Genomic DNA, 19,112 nt, shown 5'->3' on the forward strand with positions numbered 1-19,112 from the left:
GTATAACCTACAAAAAACAATTTTAAAAAGACTAAATTTTTCTGGAAGGTGGTTGGGGCCACACCTGGCTATGCTTAAGGCTTACTCCCTGTGCTCAGAAATCACTCTTGGCACCTAGAACAATAAATTAAAAATGTAATTTATAAAATCAACTTCTATGTAATTATCCTACACATTTACTTATAGACATGAAAAATGTCTTATGTAAACTATAATTCACTGCTGCATCATTTAATTCTATCCTACTAATAGCATCCTATCAATACAGGATATTTACTGAGTTGCAGTACACATATATAAAAAAACAAAATTACCAAGAAGATATTAAAAGAGAAAGCACCATATAGTACTATAAAAATTATCATATCAATGGCTAAAAATTAAAAAGGATAGAAAATATTCTGTGTCTTACAGTAAAATATATACTGTTGTGAGGGAAACTAAAATTTCTTTTTTGCTTAGGTATCTTAGGTATGTATTTTTAAATAACAAGAAGGAAGGGAGACAGGAATCTGCTGCATGTAAAATAAAGGAAAGAAACTTTTTACTTCATATCTTTATAAAGGTATACTTTGATTTGCTGCATTTCACAGACAAAATTTTACAAAGTGAAGATTTTGTAACAATCCTACATAGAGCTTATCTGTCATATAGCATGGGGTTCACAGTATTAACTGTGTCACATTTTGATAATCTTATGCTATTTTAAACTTTAACTTAACGACACTCGTGCCTGTCACGATGACCTGTTATTAGTGAACTCTGATATTATACTGTAATTGTTTTAGGACACAAAAAGAGATGGAAAACTTCATTCATAAATGTGTTTTATGTATGCTGCCTGCTCCTGACTGGCTCTACCTCTTCGCACTCATCTCTCCCTCTCCCTTATTCTTTCAAACACAACGATAGCGAAAGGTCAATAAATTAACCTGACACTGTCCTCTCGATGTTGCAAAGAAAGGGAGAGTTGTGCTTCTCTCACTTTATTGAGCTTAGTGAGGAAGGCATGTTGAAAGCTGAGGGAGCAGAAGCTGGGTATCTCAAGGAACTCAGTGAAGTGGTGAATACAAAGGAATAATTTTTTTCTTTGTTTTTTAAAGGGGGTCATACTCAGGGATTACTCCTAACATTGTGTTCTGAGATTATCCCTGAAGGTGCTTGGAGAAGCATATGTAATTCCAGGATCTGAACACGGGTCATTTAAGCAAGTATCTTAACCCCTATATGATCTCTGTGGCTCCCAAAGAAATAACTTCTGAGGGAACACAAAGGTGCTACTTCAGTGAATTAAAGAATAAGGAAGTCAAACAGCCTTGTTGCTGATACAGAAAAAGTATTTGTGGTCTGCATAGATCAAACCAGCCACAACATTCCCTTAAATCAAAGACTAATCCAAAGTAAGGCCTTAATTTTCCGTAATTCCGAGAAAGCTAAAAGAGATGAGGAAGATGAAAAAAGAAAAGTTTAATCTAGCAGAAGCTGGTTTGTGAGACTTAAGGGGAAAATGTCTCCATAACATATAAGTACAAGGTGATGTAGCACAAGTACTGATACAGAGGTTACACAAAGATGCTTCCTGACCCATGCCAGGCAGAGCTGACTGGGGCACCCTGGGAAGGGGAGGGAGCGGGTGCCCAGCACCCACCCAATCAGAGCCCCAAAAGCCTAAAACCTCCACACTCCACAATCTCTGCCATACTTATGGCCAGACCCCACTGCTCAGGACAAGCCTCATGCAGATATTCATCTGCTGAAAAACTCAATATATAGGTTTTGTGACTGAAATGTCCAGGCTCTCAGGGAGTAGGGGATGGGGACCTCCACCCATCACCCTATTCTTCTGGAAACCTGGCAGTCACATCCATGAACTACTTCTGGTACCAAATAAACTCATTAACCAGCCATGACACAGAAACATATATAAATCCCAAGAGAGATCAACAAGTTGCAGAGATGTTTCTGGACTTCATGCCAAGCTGAATTATCCAAGGCACCCAAAGTCACCATCCAGTTAAAAATTTAACTCCTGCTGTAACACCCCACTAAAATTTTTTTAATTTCTGGAGCACATGGCCACATTTATGGCCGAGTAACATTTCAAACTCTGCATCACTCATACACTAGGAGTAGCACACCACATTGGATGGGATGTAAAGTAGAAGACAATCAATCTCGAATAACAAGATGTAAACACACAAGGCTTGAGCCAGAGAAATAACACAGTGGGTAGGGCATTTGCCTTGCACACGGCCTTCCCGGTTTCAATTCCTGGTATCCCATATGGTCTCCCGAGCACCACCAGGAGTAATTCCTGAGTGCAGAGCCAGGAGTAAAACCTACGACCACCATGCATAGCCCAAAAAGCAAAATAAATAAATAAATTTTTAAAAAATCATAAAAAAAAAGCACACAAGGTTTAACCTGTAACAACATGTGAGTAATCTCTTACACAAGGGCTTAATGGCTCCATGTTTAGATACAACAATCTTCACACAGTTTCTTCTAAGTAAACATTTTTTTTATCATTTTTAGTGAGTTATTTCTGACCAGCAATATAAAATAAATTATGCAGGGTTGCTATACAGGCAGGCTTGAGGGGCGGTTGGGAAAATTGGAAATAATAGTGATGGGAAGGTGCAATGGTGGTGGGATTGGTGCTGGAGTATTGAATGCAAAAAATCATCATAAAAATTGTATTAAAAAAGAAAAAGAAAAGAAAACTGTGGAAGAAAAAAAATAACAGCTACATAAGTTACTCAGGAGACCTAGATGAAAAAAACGATGTAGGTGGCTATACATCAGATTTTCATTATGAAGCATTTTGAAATTAAGGTTTGTACACTGCTTTACCAGACATATGCTATTATACAATTAAAAGACCAGTACAGTATAAACTTAACTTTAATATGCACTGGGAAACCCTAAGCTTGGTGACTTTCTTTCATTTTAACTGTCTGAAGCCAAACCTGCAATTATACCTAAGGTGTGTGTGTCTATATACTCTATATACTTGTTGATACCTGAGCCACCGGGGTGTAGTATCTGTTCAAAAATTAAATTATAAGGTACTATAGTAATAGATGTAATATTTGATTATTTCAGCATTTCACCAAAAGTATCACAAAAATGATACTTGGGCAAGATAACGCAGCATCTCATATGGTGCTCGGAGCCCCACCAGGAGTCATACTTCAGCACAGAGCCAGGAGGAAGCCCTGAGCACTGCTGGGTGTGGCCCCAAATCAAAAACAAAATAAGGGTAAAAACTTAAGGTTTTGAAATGTAAGGAAAAGCATACATAAAACGTACTCTGTTTCTTTTGTTTCAGTCACCTCACTTATCCACACATCAACAGCACACGGCAAGTGATCAACTTTGCTTACTCCACTTGGCTCCTCTAGAACTTCTGCTTCTAAGTCATCGGGTTCTGAAAAGCAAAAACAGTAGTTAACAAAAGACGAATCAAATTTCGTTTAGAGAAACCAAACTTTCTAAAAATTATCATTAGCTAATTTAGGCTAATATAAAAGTATCAGGAAAATATTTTATCCCTAGATCTTTAATTTTGTTGTGTTAACCCTCTACTTCAGTTGTTCCTAAAATGAAAGTCTTGGATTTTTCACTGTAATGCTACAACAAAAAATGAAAACTTGTGTACTTAGTCTGGGCCTGTACAACAAGTTTAAGTAGAAAGGATTTCAAAGAGACATGCTCAAAGATTAGCCAGTGAAAAACAGTGATTGGAGAGTAGAAAAAAGGGGAGAGAAAATCTGGTTCTGTGTGATAACAAGAATCATGGCAAATGTGTCTTAAAAGATACAATAATTTGACTAAGGAGCTACCTAAACAGGTTTTTCCAAGCGACGACTAGCTTCTTCCAGCAGCCTCTGATACAGAGAAGTGAATAAAGAGTTGAGCTTGTGAGGAGATTTCAGAAGAGAAAGGCCAAGATAGTTTCATCGAGGTAACAAAGGCCTCTCATGGCCTCAAGACAAATGCTAAATTGAAGACAAGAAACTGGTCTCAAGGCAAAGATGAAGTCCAGGATGTCACCAAAAAGACAGAGCAAAGTTTTATGCACAGAAAGATTTAAAGATCTGCTTCACAAGACAAGAACCTCAAGTGTACAGTCTCAAATAGACATTCACAAGGCACCACAAGGTAGAAAAGTGTTGGCTTTACTTACAAGTGGTACTACATGGAAAGTATCATGTTAAGCGAAATGACTCAGAAAGAAAGGGATAGACATAGAAAGATTGCATTCATCTGGGGAACATAAAGTAACAAAATAAGAGACTAACACCCAACAGTGGCCGAGATTAGTACCAGGACGTTTGCTCCATGGCTTGGAGGCCAGCCACACATACTGGGGCAAAAGGAAGCTCAGACAGGGAAGGGAACACCAAATAAAGGATGTTGGGAGAATCCTCCCAGGATGGGAGAAGCATGCTGAAAGTAGACTATAGACCAAACATGATTGCCACTCAATGCCTCTTTTGCAAACCACAACACCAAAAGGAGAGAGAGAACAAAAGGTTCCACAGAGGCAGGGTGGGATGGGGAATATGGGGGGTGGGAGGGATACTGGGACCCGTGGTGGTGGAAAATGGGCACTGAAAAATGGGTGGAGGGATGGGTACTGGATCATTGTATAACTGAAACCCAAGCACAAAAATTTGTAAGTCTACAACTGTACCTCATGGTGTTTCACTAATAAAAATTTTTTTAAAAAGGGGGGTTTCTGCCAAATGTCATGAGCCAATCAAATAACATTCCATGCAAAATGCACAAAATTGTTAATAAAATTCTCCTTGCAGAAGTACCACAGCTTGGACTGAAAGAAGGAAGAGAAGAACCCTAATTCCTATCAACGTTTAGTACAAAAGAAAAAGCTGACAAACTCCTGGCTGAATTTCGGAATTCCTATGGATCAATTATTGCAATGCATGCCCCCGTTTTTCTTGGTGGTGACTTATCCTTTTCACTTACAATTCTTCACTAATTCAGAGACCTGTGACCAAGGGAAATTAGCTGCACGCGGGCCTGGCTTTTCTACTATTATCTTTAGACTTTGATCCAAAATCATAAGCTGAAGCTTTGATGAGGGTAAGCGTACTTTGTATATGGGTAATTATAAATAATTTGTCAGGAAGCATATAATGGCAGACCAGTCTGTTAACTCATTCCTTTCTCCTCTAGGCTAGCCTACAATTGCTCTGACCAAATGAGTGTGGTAGAAGTGATCCCAATGCCAGTTCTGAGATTAAGAGAACAAGCAGTTTTAATCTTAAGTATCTGCTCAGGTAACACTCCTGGAGGTGCCCAGAGGAGCAACTGCAGTGGGTGCCAGGGATGGAACAAGGACTGGCAGCATGCAAGGCAAGCCCCTTAAGCCAGATACTATTTCATTAATTGAAGTGACTGTAAGCCCCAGGCTACTGTGTAAGAAGTTAAGACTCACCTTACTGGGGAAAGTTTATGGGAAAGGCCAGACCCTGCATTAAAGGGGAATGGGGGGCATGTTTGATCTAGCCCTCTACCTGCACCTGCCAGGATGCCAGGAAAGACATTCTGGACTGATCAGACCAGCTTGGCTGCAGCTGAGCACAACCAAGTCATCCCAAAGACATAGATCGTTTAAAAAAAAAAAGTAACCAAGCTTTGAGTCAATTTCTGAAAAAAATCATGATATATAATAAAATGGTTATAGTCTTAACATGCTGAGTGATTTGTTATGTAGAAAAAAAGACTACTAAAACATGAAAAATATTTAACTTAATTTAAGAGGAATCACTCAAAAACATTTATTTCGATTATTTTTTTAATGAAGAAATTAAAGTATCATTAAATCAAATAAGTTCATTTTTGATCCATTAAAACAGACTATCAATATTTCCACCTGGTTTCAACTGCATCTGTGGCAATGCCTCACTAGACTTGGGGCTATTTATCGCTACAGGACAATTAATAGAAGCTGATGAATTTATGCCAAAACACAATTTTTCTTCTTCAGTAATTAACGGTTTATGCGTCTCCCTTTTAGGAGAAATCTCTGACAAAAAGTGAAAAACTCGTGTTACAAGTTCAAAATGACTGATAAAGACACTTAGGGCAAAGTTTTAAAGAATTATATTCTTACAGCAGTTAATTTATTTAAGTTGCTATGCATTAGAGATTAATAAATAATTAAGGATAATGATAGTTATTTTATTTTAATTGTACATAGTAAAGAATTTAATTATGCATAATTATTTCTGGAACAATTAACATAGTTTATTTTTTTCTTTTTGTGAAATTTATATATGTGTATGTGAGTGTGTGTGTGTGTGCGCGCGCGCACGCGCGCATGCATGCGTTTGTGTGCCAGAATGGTATACTCTTAATTATAAGAAAATTGTTTCAGTTTGTTTCTCGTAACTGCTAGTTAATTCTAATTGCTCTGAAACTCTCCATACTTCTAATGCCTGAAGAGTATAGTTTTACCTCAGAAAATCTATTGCAGTCTATCTACTAAAATTGTCATTCATTTTGGTTTTTTTTTCCTTCATTTTTCTCCTTACCAACTATATTTTCTTTTTTACTTTTAGGCATTTATGGCTTGCAATTCTATTAATAAAAAAATTTCAGGCATATAATATTTCAGCTCGACAACCAGCATCCCTGCACCAATATCTCAAGGTCCCCTCACACCCATCCACCCTGCCCCCTTCTTGCGTATCTTAAAGATGTTGCATTAGTCTTACTTTTCTGCTGTAAAATTATGGCTATTAAAATTAGGTACAGGGATGCCAGATTGCAATATCACTATCATTAAACATTTTTTAGAAGGTCTAATACAAGCAGTAACCAAGAAAAAAGGAATAACAACACTGAACCAGAAAACCATTTATTTTCACTGCAACCTGAACATACAGATGACCTAAGAAAGAAGAAAAAGAAAAGGTTTAATAAGTGAGTACGGGGGCTGGAGCGATAGCACAGCGGGTAGGGTGTTTGCCTTGCACGCAACCAAGATGGCCGACACAGGTTCGATTCCCAGCATCCCATATGGTCCCCCAAGCACCGCCAGGAATGATTCTTGAGTGCATGAGCCAGGAGTAACCCCTGAGCATCGCTGGGTGTGACCCAAAAAGCAAAAAAAAAAAAGTGAGTACGGTATCTGGATATAAAACTTCTATGATAGCAGAGTCAAGAGATAGTATAGAGCTATCCACATGCCTGGCATGTGGCAGATGCAGTACCCTGCGGTCCTCCTAGCCCCAGGAAGGAGTGGGAATGGTGGCCCCCAAGCACAACTGGGATCGTCCACAGAATACCCTGCCCAAAGGACCCAAGAAGCTTCAAGCACATAGGTCAATCCACTCAAATTAGCATGGAACCATCAAACTCCCTGTACAGCCAAAGCAATTCTGAGAAGAAAGAAGATGCATTACATTCACTGGCTTTATATTATGTCACAGAAATCTAAATAATGCCATACTGGAATAAAACCATACTCTCAAACCCATAGTTGGAGTATAGTTGAGAGCCTTAAGTAAATCCTCAGATATACAGACAGTTAATTTACAACAAAGGAGTGAGGTGCATTAAGTGGAGAAGGAAAGCCTCTTCAACTACTGATGCTTAGTAAGATGGTTAGCCAAATGGAAAAAAAAAAAAAAGAAAGAAAAAAGAAACTGGACTCTATTTCTCAAACTATAAGGTAAAGGTAAAAGGTAAAGGCCCTCCCGTTGATTGTCGATTTTGCTCGAGCGGGCCCAGTAACGTCTCCATTGGAGACTTTGTTGTTACTGTGTCTGGCATATCCAATACTCTCGGTAGCTTGCCGGGCTCTCCGAGAGGGGCGGAGGAATTGAACTCGGGTCGGCCATGTTGGCTGCTTGTAAGGCGAATGCCCTACCCGCTGTGCTATCACTCCAGCCCTCTCAAACTATAAACAAAGTTAATTCAAAATAGGTTACAGATCTCAGTATTAAATCAGAATTCGTAAGATATGTCAGGAAAACAGGCTGAGGTCTCTGTAATATCCACTTCAGAGGTGTGCTGAGTGATTCAACTTCTTTTGTGTTTTTGGGTCACATCTGGCGATGCTCAGGGCTTACTCCTGTCTCAATGCTCAGGAATCACTCCTGGCAGAATTCGGGGGACCATAAGGCATGCCAGGACTGAACCAAAGTTGGCTATGTGCAAGACAAATGCCCTAACAAATGCCCTAACCACTATACTATCTCTCAGGTCCCTCAATGATTCAACAGAAATGCTATTTCAAATGACTATTTCAAATGATTATTTCAAATGAAATGTAATCTATAAAAGAGAAGAGAGCTATAATTAACAAAATAAAATCCCCAGTTATTGGGGAAAATATTCACATATTATATCTAATGAAGAGCTATTATAGAAGATATATAAAGTATTTGCAACATTCAATAACTACAGGGTATCAGAGAAATAGTAGTGAAATTAAGGTACTTCCCTTGCTTGCTGCCGGCCAGATCAGCTGCCTGGCACCACACGTTTCCTTGAGTTTACTGGAAAATAAAGTTCACCAGGAGTAGCATTGAAGAGCTCTGAGTACTGCTGGGTGACTCAGGTAATCCCTGGCACCGGTGAGCCTAAACACCACTTTCTTGGCCCAGCATACTGAACCACTGGCCTACTTGGCTGAGAAACATCAGGAGGGGACGCTGAGCTTCCTAAGCACCACTTGGCATACCCCTTACCCCCCAAAACTCAAGAACAGGAAAACAAAAAACATGAAAGAAATGGCAAGAGGAGCTGAACAGACACTTGGTCAAAGCCAACAGGCATGTGCTCATCAGAGAAGAGCTAAGGAAAAGCAAACAAGAAAGCAACTCACATAAGTGGGAATGACCTGCACTACAGACACCGGAAACACTCGTGCTAGTGAGGTGGGGCGAAAAACAAGACCCTTCACCCATGGTCCTGGCGGAACCCCGCCTCCTCCCCCTGGAAACAGCTCTGTAGTCAGTGTAACGATTTAGTCACACTGGACATTGTCTATTCTGCGTTTTCTTTATATACCATGTACAGGTAAAATCATCTGGTATTTGCCTTCTGGTTTATTTCCTACTGATTTATTTCCTTTAACACGACACCCGTTTTGCCATTCATAATAAATAAAATGCAAAATCTCATTTTTTTCCTACAGCTTAGTAGTAAGCACTCCATGTATATATCACAACATTTCTGTCTCTGTCTCTGTCTCTCATTTGGGGAACATACCCAGTAGTGTTAGATGACTACTCTTGACTCTGTAGTTCATACTGGGGGTGCATGGGGAACCATGTTTGTGTTAAGGAATGAACTCAGAGTTCCAGCATGGAAACAAGTGCTACAGACAGACCTTTGAACTATCTTCCCTGGCCTTATACCTCAATATCTTTATCTAACCCCCACTTAGCTGTTGGGGCACATTTTAGATCTTGGATATTGTAAATACTGTTATAATAAACATAGATATGCATTTATCTTCTGGTTTGTTTCTGGGCCATACCTGGAGATGCTTAGTGGTTACTCCTGGCTCTAAACTCAGAAATCACTACTATAGGAGGAACATATTGGATATTGGGGACTGAACCCAGGTAGGTCACATGTCTCTCCACAATCTCTCCAGCCCTATCTTTTTAAATTAATGTTCCTGTGTTCTTAGGATAATGTTTCTGTGTTGTTGTATCATATGTAAGTTCTATTTTTAATCTTATGCGCAGTTGCTACAGTGTTTTCTCAGAGGTTGAAGCAATTTACAATTTAACTGTGTCTTCAACATATGGAGCTGGCACAACTGGACATTCACAAACACCAAAAACAAACAAATAAAAATTAGTAAACACAATTTATATCCTTCTCATTACTGTCACTCTGTGGGCTTGGGATAAAAGTGAATGGCATAGCACATGCTCTGCATATATAAGACTACGGGTCTGCTACCTGGCACCAAGATATTTTACTCTGTGAATGGCAGAAAGATAATACAAACCATAGAAGGAAAATCCGCAGAAGTCATCTAGGACTATTAACCAAAACATATAAAGAGCTCTTAAAAATAAGAAAATAGGTGCCGAAGAGACAGAACAATGGGTAAGGCACTTGCTATTCCTGCACACGGCTGAACACCAATGGGAGTAATCTCTGAACACAGAGCCAGGAGGAAGCCCAGAGCACAAATGGTGTGGAGCCCAAATGAGACCAAAAATAAATAAGTAAATAAAAGATTAATACTTCAATTTTTCTAAATGGGCAAATACCTGAACAGATGCCTTCTTCTTATTTTAGGATAATGCCTGTCCACCAACTACGAATATCTTTCAGTCAACCCAACTTCTGAATCCACATCAAAACATAATTATTATTTCATACACTGCTTTTACATCTTTTTCGTTCTGACCGTTCTACTTTTCCAGCTCCCTCCATATACATTTCCTTTTCTACTTTTTTTTTTTTTTAAGATCCCATCCAGGTGGTATTAGATCAAAACTCAAAACTATGAATTGAGACAACTATCAGGAAAATATAAACTCTCCATCTTAAGTTAGAAAATTATGACAAACATAATTGCTGAAAATTTACTTAAAATAGCTACAGCTTAATAAGTATAATTTTTTAATAATATTACTTTTAATATAGCAAAACAACTAATTTCTACATACCATTTCTCATGGCTGTGCTTTCCAAAAGTTCTGTCTGTGGCTGTAGTTCAGCTTCTCCAAGTATCTTGAGAACAGAGTCCGTAGGGCTTTTCCCCCAGACTCTTCTTGGAGACCCACCAGGATCTAATTTAATAACGTCTCCCACTGTATGATCTGTAAGGAAAAGATAGAAAAGCAACACTAGATGAAAGAGAATAACAGTAATATTGCACTGTACGGCAGATTTAAGACTTTCTTCTCCAATTATCCACCACATATCCAATTAAGTGCTTCACAAGAAAAAAGTTATCTTATAGAGTTTAAGATAAAGATGCTTTAAAAAGAAAAATAAGAATTTCAGCAAATCAACGATAATTATCAGAACAAAAGCAACTGAGATTAGTGATAAAAACAAGCAACTAACATTTTTAAAGTGAATTAAATTATCCAATGAATTTAACTAAAATATTGATTGAAGTATTTTAGGGAGTACAAAAATAAAATTACTTAAGAAAATTAAAAAAACTCCCTAAGATATTAAGCAATAACACACAAAAAATTAAAACATAGATACTCTGGGCCAGAGTGATAAAACAGTAGGCAGGGCACTTGCCATGCACACAGCTGACCTGAGTTTAATTCTGGGCACTACGTACGGTGCCCCCAGTCCCCAACAGGAGTGAAATCTGGGCACACAGCTAGGAGTAGGCCCTGAGCACTGGTGGGTATGGTCCACTCCCCCCTCAAATATATGTATATATTTGTTCCTATAAATTTAATTGGGGAAAAGAAAACATTCTATACTAAATACGCATATGGATTAAAAACAAATCTTGTGTTTTTGTCTGCTGAATTCTAACTTAAATTCCACATCGTAAGCAAATTTCCATCGAATCTCAAACAACATCTTTACATTTTAAGAATAATACTTGACAAATTTTAACTTCCACTTGCTCACATTTCTTTTACTACCCTTATGGCTTGATGAGAAATTTTGGAAGTAGAAAGTGAAAAGAAACAAATTGACCGAGCTACAGTATAGGTCACGTCAACATTTAGCCTGGTAACCTCGTCCATTTCTTCCTCTTTACCATTCTGAACTCATGCTAAATTGAGGATGAACTGGTTCTCTGAGCTTTGAGAGTTCTCTGGGTCTGGATAAAAGGTAAAGGCCCGCCCGTTGATCGTCGATTTGCTCGAGCGGGCCCAGTAACGTCTCCATTGGAGACTTTGTTGTTACTATGTTTGGCATATCGAATACTCTCGGTAGCTTGCTGGGCTCTCCGAGAGGGGTGGAGGAATCGAATTCGGGTCGGCCATGTTGGCCGTTTGTAAGGCGAACGCCCGCTGTGCTATCTGGGTCTGGATATTCTGCCTAAAATATTCTCTTTGGTTTTCAGTTTCACCTTACCCTTCAGTACACTGTATTTTCTATATATCATTGCATTAGCTCTTCAAGATCAATTTAGTCCCTGTTATGGACTCTCACATTAGCCAATGATCATTCCTAGCATAATACTTATCAACTGTAATTGTCTCAAATTTCTCTTTCCTCTGAACTCTCAACTCAGTATGAGGGACAATGTCTCAGCAAGTATGCCTTCACTGTTAAGTATCGTGTAGCATGCAGCGGGAAAGAACTAGTTGAATAAACAGACATAATTAATACTCTGAAGCTTGTCCATCAAAAAAGTTTAAAAACTATAGTGAGTTGTTGGTTAGATTTTTCCTTTTTAAAAAATAAGCTCAAAAAAATTTTTTTTAATTTGTCACTGTTCTATTTCCATTCCTAGGAAATCCAGAAAACACTTAGCAATTATTAGTAAATAACTGAATCACAATGTCAAACCTTCTCAATATCTCTGCTAAATGCCTAAAATGGTCTGTCAGAGTTCACTATTCTCAACAAAATCATCCTTTATTATAGATTAATCTGTATGATTAGTTCTCTCTCTTACAGTAGATACTTTGTAATAAAATCTTTGCCGTATTTGAGGTTGAATAATTTTCTCCATTTTCCACATGTACAGACACTCTCAAGCCCCCTAAATGTTTCTTTCAGAGAGTCCAGTCCACAATCTCTATATGTGCTAGACCAGAAATAAGATACTAATGCCTGATACACACTTTCACTTGCAGAGAAGGATGCTTCCAATGTTAAATCACCCACAGGAAGCACAAGTTGACCTCCAGCCTCCCACTTTTTGCGATCCGATGATCCCGATTTTTCTTTATCATGTTCTTTGGCATCTTCATGAGCAAGTTCACACGTCTCAAACTGATCCTGCATTCCTTTTTCATCTTCTTGAGATTTAAGATTTTGATTTAATCTGCGTAGTATTTCCTGTTTATTCTGAAAGATGTAAAATGTTTTAGACCATTTAACTTCCATGAGTAAGGTTGAGCTTTCCTCCCCGCCCCGACCAGGGCTACGGCAGCCGAAGACCTCCAGGACCAGCCACCACCATGCTGAGACCACTCTCCGCACACATGAAGGTACTGGCAGAGGGACAAAGCCACGCGGGTTCCGGGGCCGAGACCTCCAAGCCTACTCGAATTGGAGTCGAGTATCTTCCACCCAGATCCTCCAAATTCCAGTAGGCGGGGGTCACACCCACCACCTGGCCCCCTGGCGCCGTGTAATCCCATCAGCGGCCAAGACTCAGAGACTATAAAATCCAGATCCCGGAACCGCGCGGCCGCATTCGCGCCGCGCGACATCTTAACAGAACTTTTTTTTATGACATCTTATTGTCTTATTCCTACTTTGGACAAACTTGCAGGCTATCGAATGTAGCCTGCCCACAGGGCAGAGTCTGGCAAACTCCCCGTGGCGTACCAAATATGCCAAATACCAGTAACAATGATGGGTCTCTTTCTCCTAAATAGCCTTGAATATAATCTCAGGGCTAGGATGAAAGAGACGTTACTGGGGCCTGCTCGAGGCAATCGACGAATAACAGGATGATGAAAATGAAATGAAATGAGTAAGTAAAAGAGCTGTAATAGAAAAATTAGAAAATTGTACTTACTGAGATAATATCATTAGTCTTTTGCCATTCTTCTGAGTTTTCTTCAGTACCAGTTAAACTTCTGTCCTTTAAACACAGGGACAAAGCAAGGAAAAAATGTTATTTTTTAAAGACCACCTAGCCATATAAGTTTTACAGGTTTTTTTTCCCATTAAATTGCTTCATTTGAATTTTCTAATACTGTGAAATGTCAATACAGTTTGCTTCATTAAAAAATGTAATAGTTAAGTATTATCAGTAAACTTGATATTCAGTAGAGTTGACACTCGCCATAACCATGCTGCTGGACCCTGTGCCAGGTGCTTCAGGGAGCCCCGAAGGGTGGCAGGTGAGACCACTCCCCACCCCAAGGGACCTAGCCACGGCAGCCAAAAACCTCCAGAACTTAACCGCCACCATGCTCACAACTACTCTTCACATGCTCTGGCCAGCCTCACCCACGAGTGAACCTATTCCTGGACCATGCCATACTTCATACCACACACCCTACACATACTCCAAGAGTACCACACCAGATTCATAGTAGGAGGCAACCAATCTTAGATGGAAATATTTTTTACGGAGATATATATATATATATATATATATATATATATAAGCACACAAAGCTCAACCTTTAACAAGATAGTGATCTCTTATAGAAGGGCTTAATGGCCCCTGGTGATATATAACAATATTCACCCTCTGTCCTCTAAGGAAACTTTTTGGTAGCATTTTCAGTGGTTTTCCATAACAAACAATAAAAAATAAATTATTTTGGTTCTGCTTTGGGACAGGGGTTGGGGTTCGAGATGGAAACATCCAAAATATAGTGGTGGAAGGTATAATGATGGTGGGATCAGTGTCTGAATATTAATGTAATCAAATATTGTGAACTACTTTATCACTTGATCACTTGACTTCCCGTTAATTGGCGATTTGCTCCAGCGGGCGCCAATAACGTCTCCATGTCTCCATTTGTCCCTGTCGTGTGCTAGTATAGCCCAATGGCATCTGTTCGTTCTAGGAACACGAAAAGCCTCAAACCGATCGTTAATGATTTTGATGAAGAAGTCTGACCATCTGGTTGGTGGGCGGCCACACGATCTTTTGACATCCCGTGGAATCCAGTCGGTAACAGCTCTAGTCCAGCAGTCGTCTCTAAATCTCATTACGTGACCAGCCCATCCGATTTTTGACGCCTTGGCAAACAAGACAGCATCCCTGATTCTTAATCATCGACAGAGGTCGGAACTCCGGATTCTTTCTCTCATTTGAGTGAAACATGATATTCCAAGCATAGCTCTTTCAATTCCTCTTTGGGAGAACCGAATACTATTCTCATCCTGTTTGCGTAGGGCCCAAGTCTCTGAGGCTTATGTTAATGCAGGAAGAACAGTGGAATCAAAGAGATGTGCCGGGAGCCAGAGGTTCTTCGTCCTCTTAGCTATTTCTTCGATGCTCTTGAAGGCGTTCCAAGCCGCTCTCTTCCTCCTGCGCAGCTTGGGAGCCAGGTCATTTGTCATGTTGACTTCTCGACCTAGGTACACATAGCTGTTGCATTCAGAGGTGGTCGTTCCGTTGAGAGCGAATTCGACATAAGGAACAAGGCTGTTTCTCATAAACATTGTCTTCGTAAGATTCAGCTATAGTCCAACCTTTCCACACTCACGGTCGAAGTCGGCCAGCATTTGTGCCGTTTGGCTAATGTTTGGTATTATTAAAACAATGTCATCAGCAAAGTGGAGGTGGTGTAGTTGCCGACCATCTATCTTCACTCCCATTCCTTCCCATTCCAGTCGTTGCATGATGTTCTCCAGGGTGGCACTGAAGAGTTTCGGTGAAATGGTATCACCCTGCCGAACCCCTCTCTTGACATCAATGATTACTTCTTTGTAGAATGGTGAGATCCTGGTGGTGAATCCGCAATACAGCTCACAGAGGATGCTGATGTATTGAGTTTGAACTACTTTATAAAATAAAAAAATTTTAAAAATATTCAGTAGAGTGCCAATTATTTGCATATATTTGGGCTACTGATCTCATATGTAACTATATCCATCCACTTCCTCTATGGCACCTGATTTTTGGTTTACATTTAAGGCACTTTAAGAAATGGGTTTAGCCACAACACCCAATAAGAGAGAGAGAACAAAAGGGAATGCCCTGCCATAGAGGCACGGTGGGATGGGGGGGGGGGGGGGGAGGGATGGGGGATGGGAGGGATACTGGGATCCGTGGTGGTGGGAAATGGGTACTGGTGGAGGGATGGGTATTTGATCATTGTATAATTGACACCCAAGCACAAAAAATTTTAAGTCTACAACTGTACCTCATGATGTCTCACTAATAAAATAAATAAATAAATTTTAAAAAAAAGAAATGGGTTTGGGTCACCTTGGCTGTGTGTGTGTGTGTGTATGTATATATGTGTATGTGTGTGTATACATATATATATATATAAAAAACCATTAACATATAGTAGTCAAAACTTATTTTAACATTTTGCTTAGGGAAAAAAGTCAATTCTCTATGTGTAGTAATATGGCTTAGTAAGAATAATGCTTATAAATATTAAAGATAACTCTAAAACAGCAGTCTATCTTGTTTTATTCTACCCATCAAAATGTTCCTCTAGACCTTCTGAGAGTATGTGATGGTCCTGGTACATTTAAGCAGTGGAACACACCATACAACACTTCATTTTATGTACAAGACTTTGCGTTTGGATCCCTGGCATCTTCCACTCCACCCCCTAAGGCTATAATTTTATTTGGGGGACCAGAAATAGTACAGCGGATAAGCCACTTCCCCGGCATGTGACCAACCCAAGTGCAATCCCAGTATTGTATATGATCCCTTGAGCACCAACAAGAATGACTACTGAGCACAGAGCTTTATTTACATATCTATATAAAATATTTAATCTATACCACCAAAAATCTTTGTGGGAGTGAGAGAGACAGTAGAGCAGGTAAGGTGCGGGCCTAGCATGTGGCTGACTCAAGTTGAATCCCCAGCATCCTATGTGGTCCCTGGAGCACCACTGGGAGTAATCCCTAATGCAGAGTCAGGAGTAATCTCTGAGCATTGCCAGGTATGGCCCAAATGTTATATCCTAAATATGGCATGAACACAATTCAGAAGTAAGAGGTTAAAAACAACTGATGAATTAAATATAATTATACTGATTCCTCTAACATGTGCTATGCCAAAGATTTTTTTTTTTATTTTTTTATTTTTTTTTTATTTATTTTTTTACAGTTGTAGATTTACAATTTTTTGTGCTTGGGTTTCAATTATACAATGATCAGATACCCATCCCTCCACCAGTGCCCGTTTTTCACCACCATGGATAATATCCCTCCCACCCCCATCCCCCCATCCCCCCCTGTCTCTGTGGCAGGGCAATCCCCTGTGTCCTCTCTCTCCATTTGGGTGTTGTGGTCTGCAAAAGAGGCATTGAGTGGCAAACATGTTCAGTCCATAGTCTACTTTCGACATGCATCTCCCCTCCTGGGAGGATCCTCCAAACATCCTTTATTTGGTGCTCCCTTCTCTATACATATTGAATTTTATTTTTAGAATTTCTTTACATGTCAAAGAGAAGCAACATTTTGTAAGAGCTAGAGTGTAAAAGTAGTTCTTCCATTTTGAGGAACATTTATAATATTGCCTTAGTTTTATGTTATTTAGAAGTGAAAAAGAGAACTATTTTAAATAATTTTAATGTACTGGATAGTTCTAAATATAAAAACCTATCATTAGAACAGACACCTATCATTAGAACAAACCACATGCAAAAATCTTAGAAATAGTTTTTTCCTAAGAAAATAATAAAGAACATTAGGACTTTGTTTAACCTCATCATTTTAATAATATTTTGGCCGTTCTAAATTTTAGTTCTAAATTTTAGGACACTTACCAGACCCACTTCTTTCAAAGCAGAAGTCACCGAAATGGCAGGTCTCATTTGCTGCTTTGATGGCGAGCCACCTGCGTCACACTGGCCCAAAGGCAGTGTCCCATCAGAACTCCTCAGTCCTTTAGTGAACAGCTAGGGAAAAAATGTTTTTAACTTAGATTGAACAACTTATATCTACATAAAGAGATAAAATGGATTATATAATATCCCAGCTATTTCAACTTAGAGAAAAGTAATTCTTTTCTTCATTCATTTTTCATTATGCAAGGCAATATCCTAAGTAATGGGGAAAAACAAAAGAACAGAGACATCTCTGACCCGAGATGTAAACACAACCATGTGAGAGAAAGCACTAAATAACTCTTTCCCACTGCATTATCAATGTTTCATAAAATGATCTGTACAAATAAAAACTTCTTAGGGATTATAATCTAGTCCTTTTTAAATTAATTCATTGGGCTGGAGTGATAGCACAGCAGTAGGGCGTTTGCCTTGTGCGCAGCCAGCCCGGCCAAGCTGGGTTTGATTCCTCTGCCCCTCTTGGAGAGCCCGGCAAGCTACCAAGAGTATCTTGCCTGCACGGCAATGCCTGGTAAGCTACCCAGGTTTCAATATGCCAAACACAGTAACAACAAGTCTCAAAATGGAGACGTTACAGGGTCTGCTCGAGCAAATCAATGGACAATGGGAGGGCAGTATTAGTTTGTTTCAGAAGTGGGAAGAGTTCAACATAATTAAAGCCATCTACCACAAGCCTACAGCAAGCATCATCCTCAATGGGGAAAAACTGAGAGCCTTCCCTCTAAGATCAGGGACAAGACAAGGATGCCCACTATCTCCACTGCTGTTCAATATAGTACTGGAAGTACTTGCAATAGCGATTAGGCAAGAAAAAGATATTAAGGGCATTCAGGTAGGAAAGGAAGAAATCAAGCTCTCACTATGCACAGATGATAATGATACTATACTTAGAGAACCCAATAACCTCCACCAAAAAAATCCTAGAAACAATAGACTCATATAGTAAAGTTGCAGGCTATAAAATCAATACCCACAAGTTCATGGCTTTCCTATACGCAAACAGTGAGAGAGAAGAAAGCAACATGAAAAAAACAGTCCCGTTCACAATTGTTCCCCAGAAAATCAAGTACCTAGGAATCAGCTTAACTAAGGAAGTAAAGGACATGTACAAAGAAAACTACAAAACGCTACTTCAGGAAATAAAAGAGGACATGAGGAAATGGAAAGATATCCCCTGCTCATGGGTCGGGAGACTTAATATTGTCAAAATGGCAATACTACCGAAAGCATTGTATAAATTCAATGTAATCCCTATAAGGATACTCATGACATTCTTCAAAGAAATGGAGCAAACACTCCTGAAATTTATATGGAACAATAATCCCCCACGAATAGCTAAAGCAATTCTTGGGAAAAAGAAAATAGGAGGAATCAACCTCCCTAACTTCAAACTGTACTACAAAGCGGTAATAATCAAAACAGCATGGTACTGGAACAAAGGCA

At 39.3% G+C, this 19,112-nt stretch overlaps 1 protein-coding gene across 7 annotated transcripts in view; it reads right to left on the reverse strand.

Moving 5' to 3' along the window:
- The window catches only part of NEK1 (NIMA related kinase 1), a 154,739-nt gene that overhangs the window by 41,594 nt on the left and 94,033 nt on the right, over positions 1-19,112 (reverse strand). For all 7 annotated transcript variants that reach the window (XR_008792455.1, XM_056113833.1, XM_056113829.1 and 4 more), the window contains 5 exons: positions 17,589-17,720; positions 13,685-13,750; positions 12,780-13,005; positions 10,674-10,826; positions 3,313-3,430 (listed from right to left, as the gene is read on the reverse strand). Coding sequence is in view for 6 of the 7 variants with exons in the window: in XM_056113833.1 (XP_055969808.1) it covers positions 3,313-3,430; positions 10,674-10,826; positions 12,780-13,005; positions 13,685-13,750; positions 17,589-17,720 (695 nt within the window). In the remaining variant the exon portion in view is untranslated. The remainder of the gene's footprint in view (positions 1-3,312; positions 3,431-10,673; positions 10,827-12,779; positions 13,006-13,684; positions 13,751-17,588; positions 17,721-19,112) is intronic.

Source organism: Sorex fumeus, unplaced genomic scaffold (genome assembly GCF_029834395.1).
Source record: "Sorex fumeus unplaced genomic scaffold, SorFum_2.1 ptg000024l, whole genome shotgun sequence".
NCBI lineage: Eukaryota > Metazoa > Chordata > Mammalia > Eulipotyphla > Soricidae > Sorex > Sorex fumeus.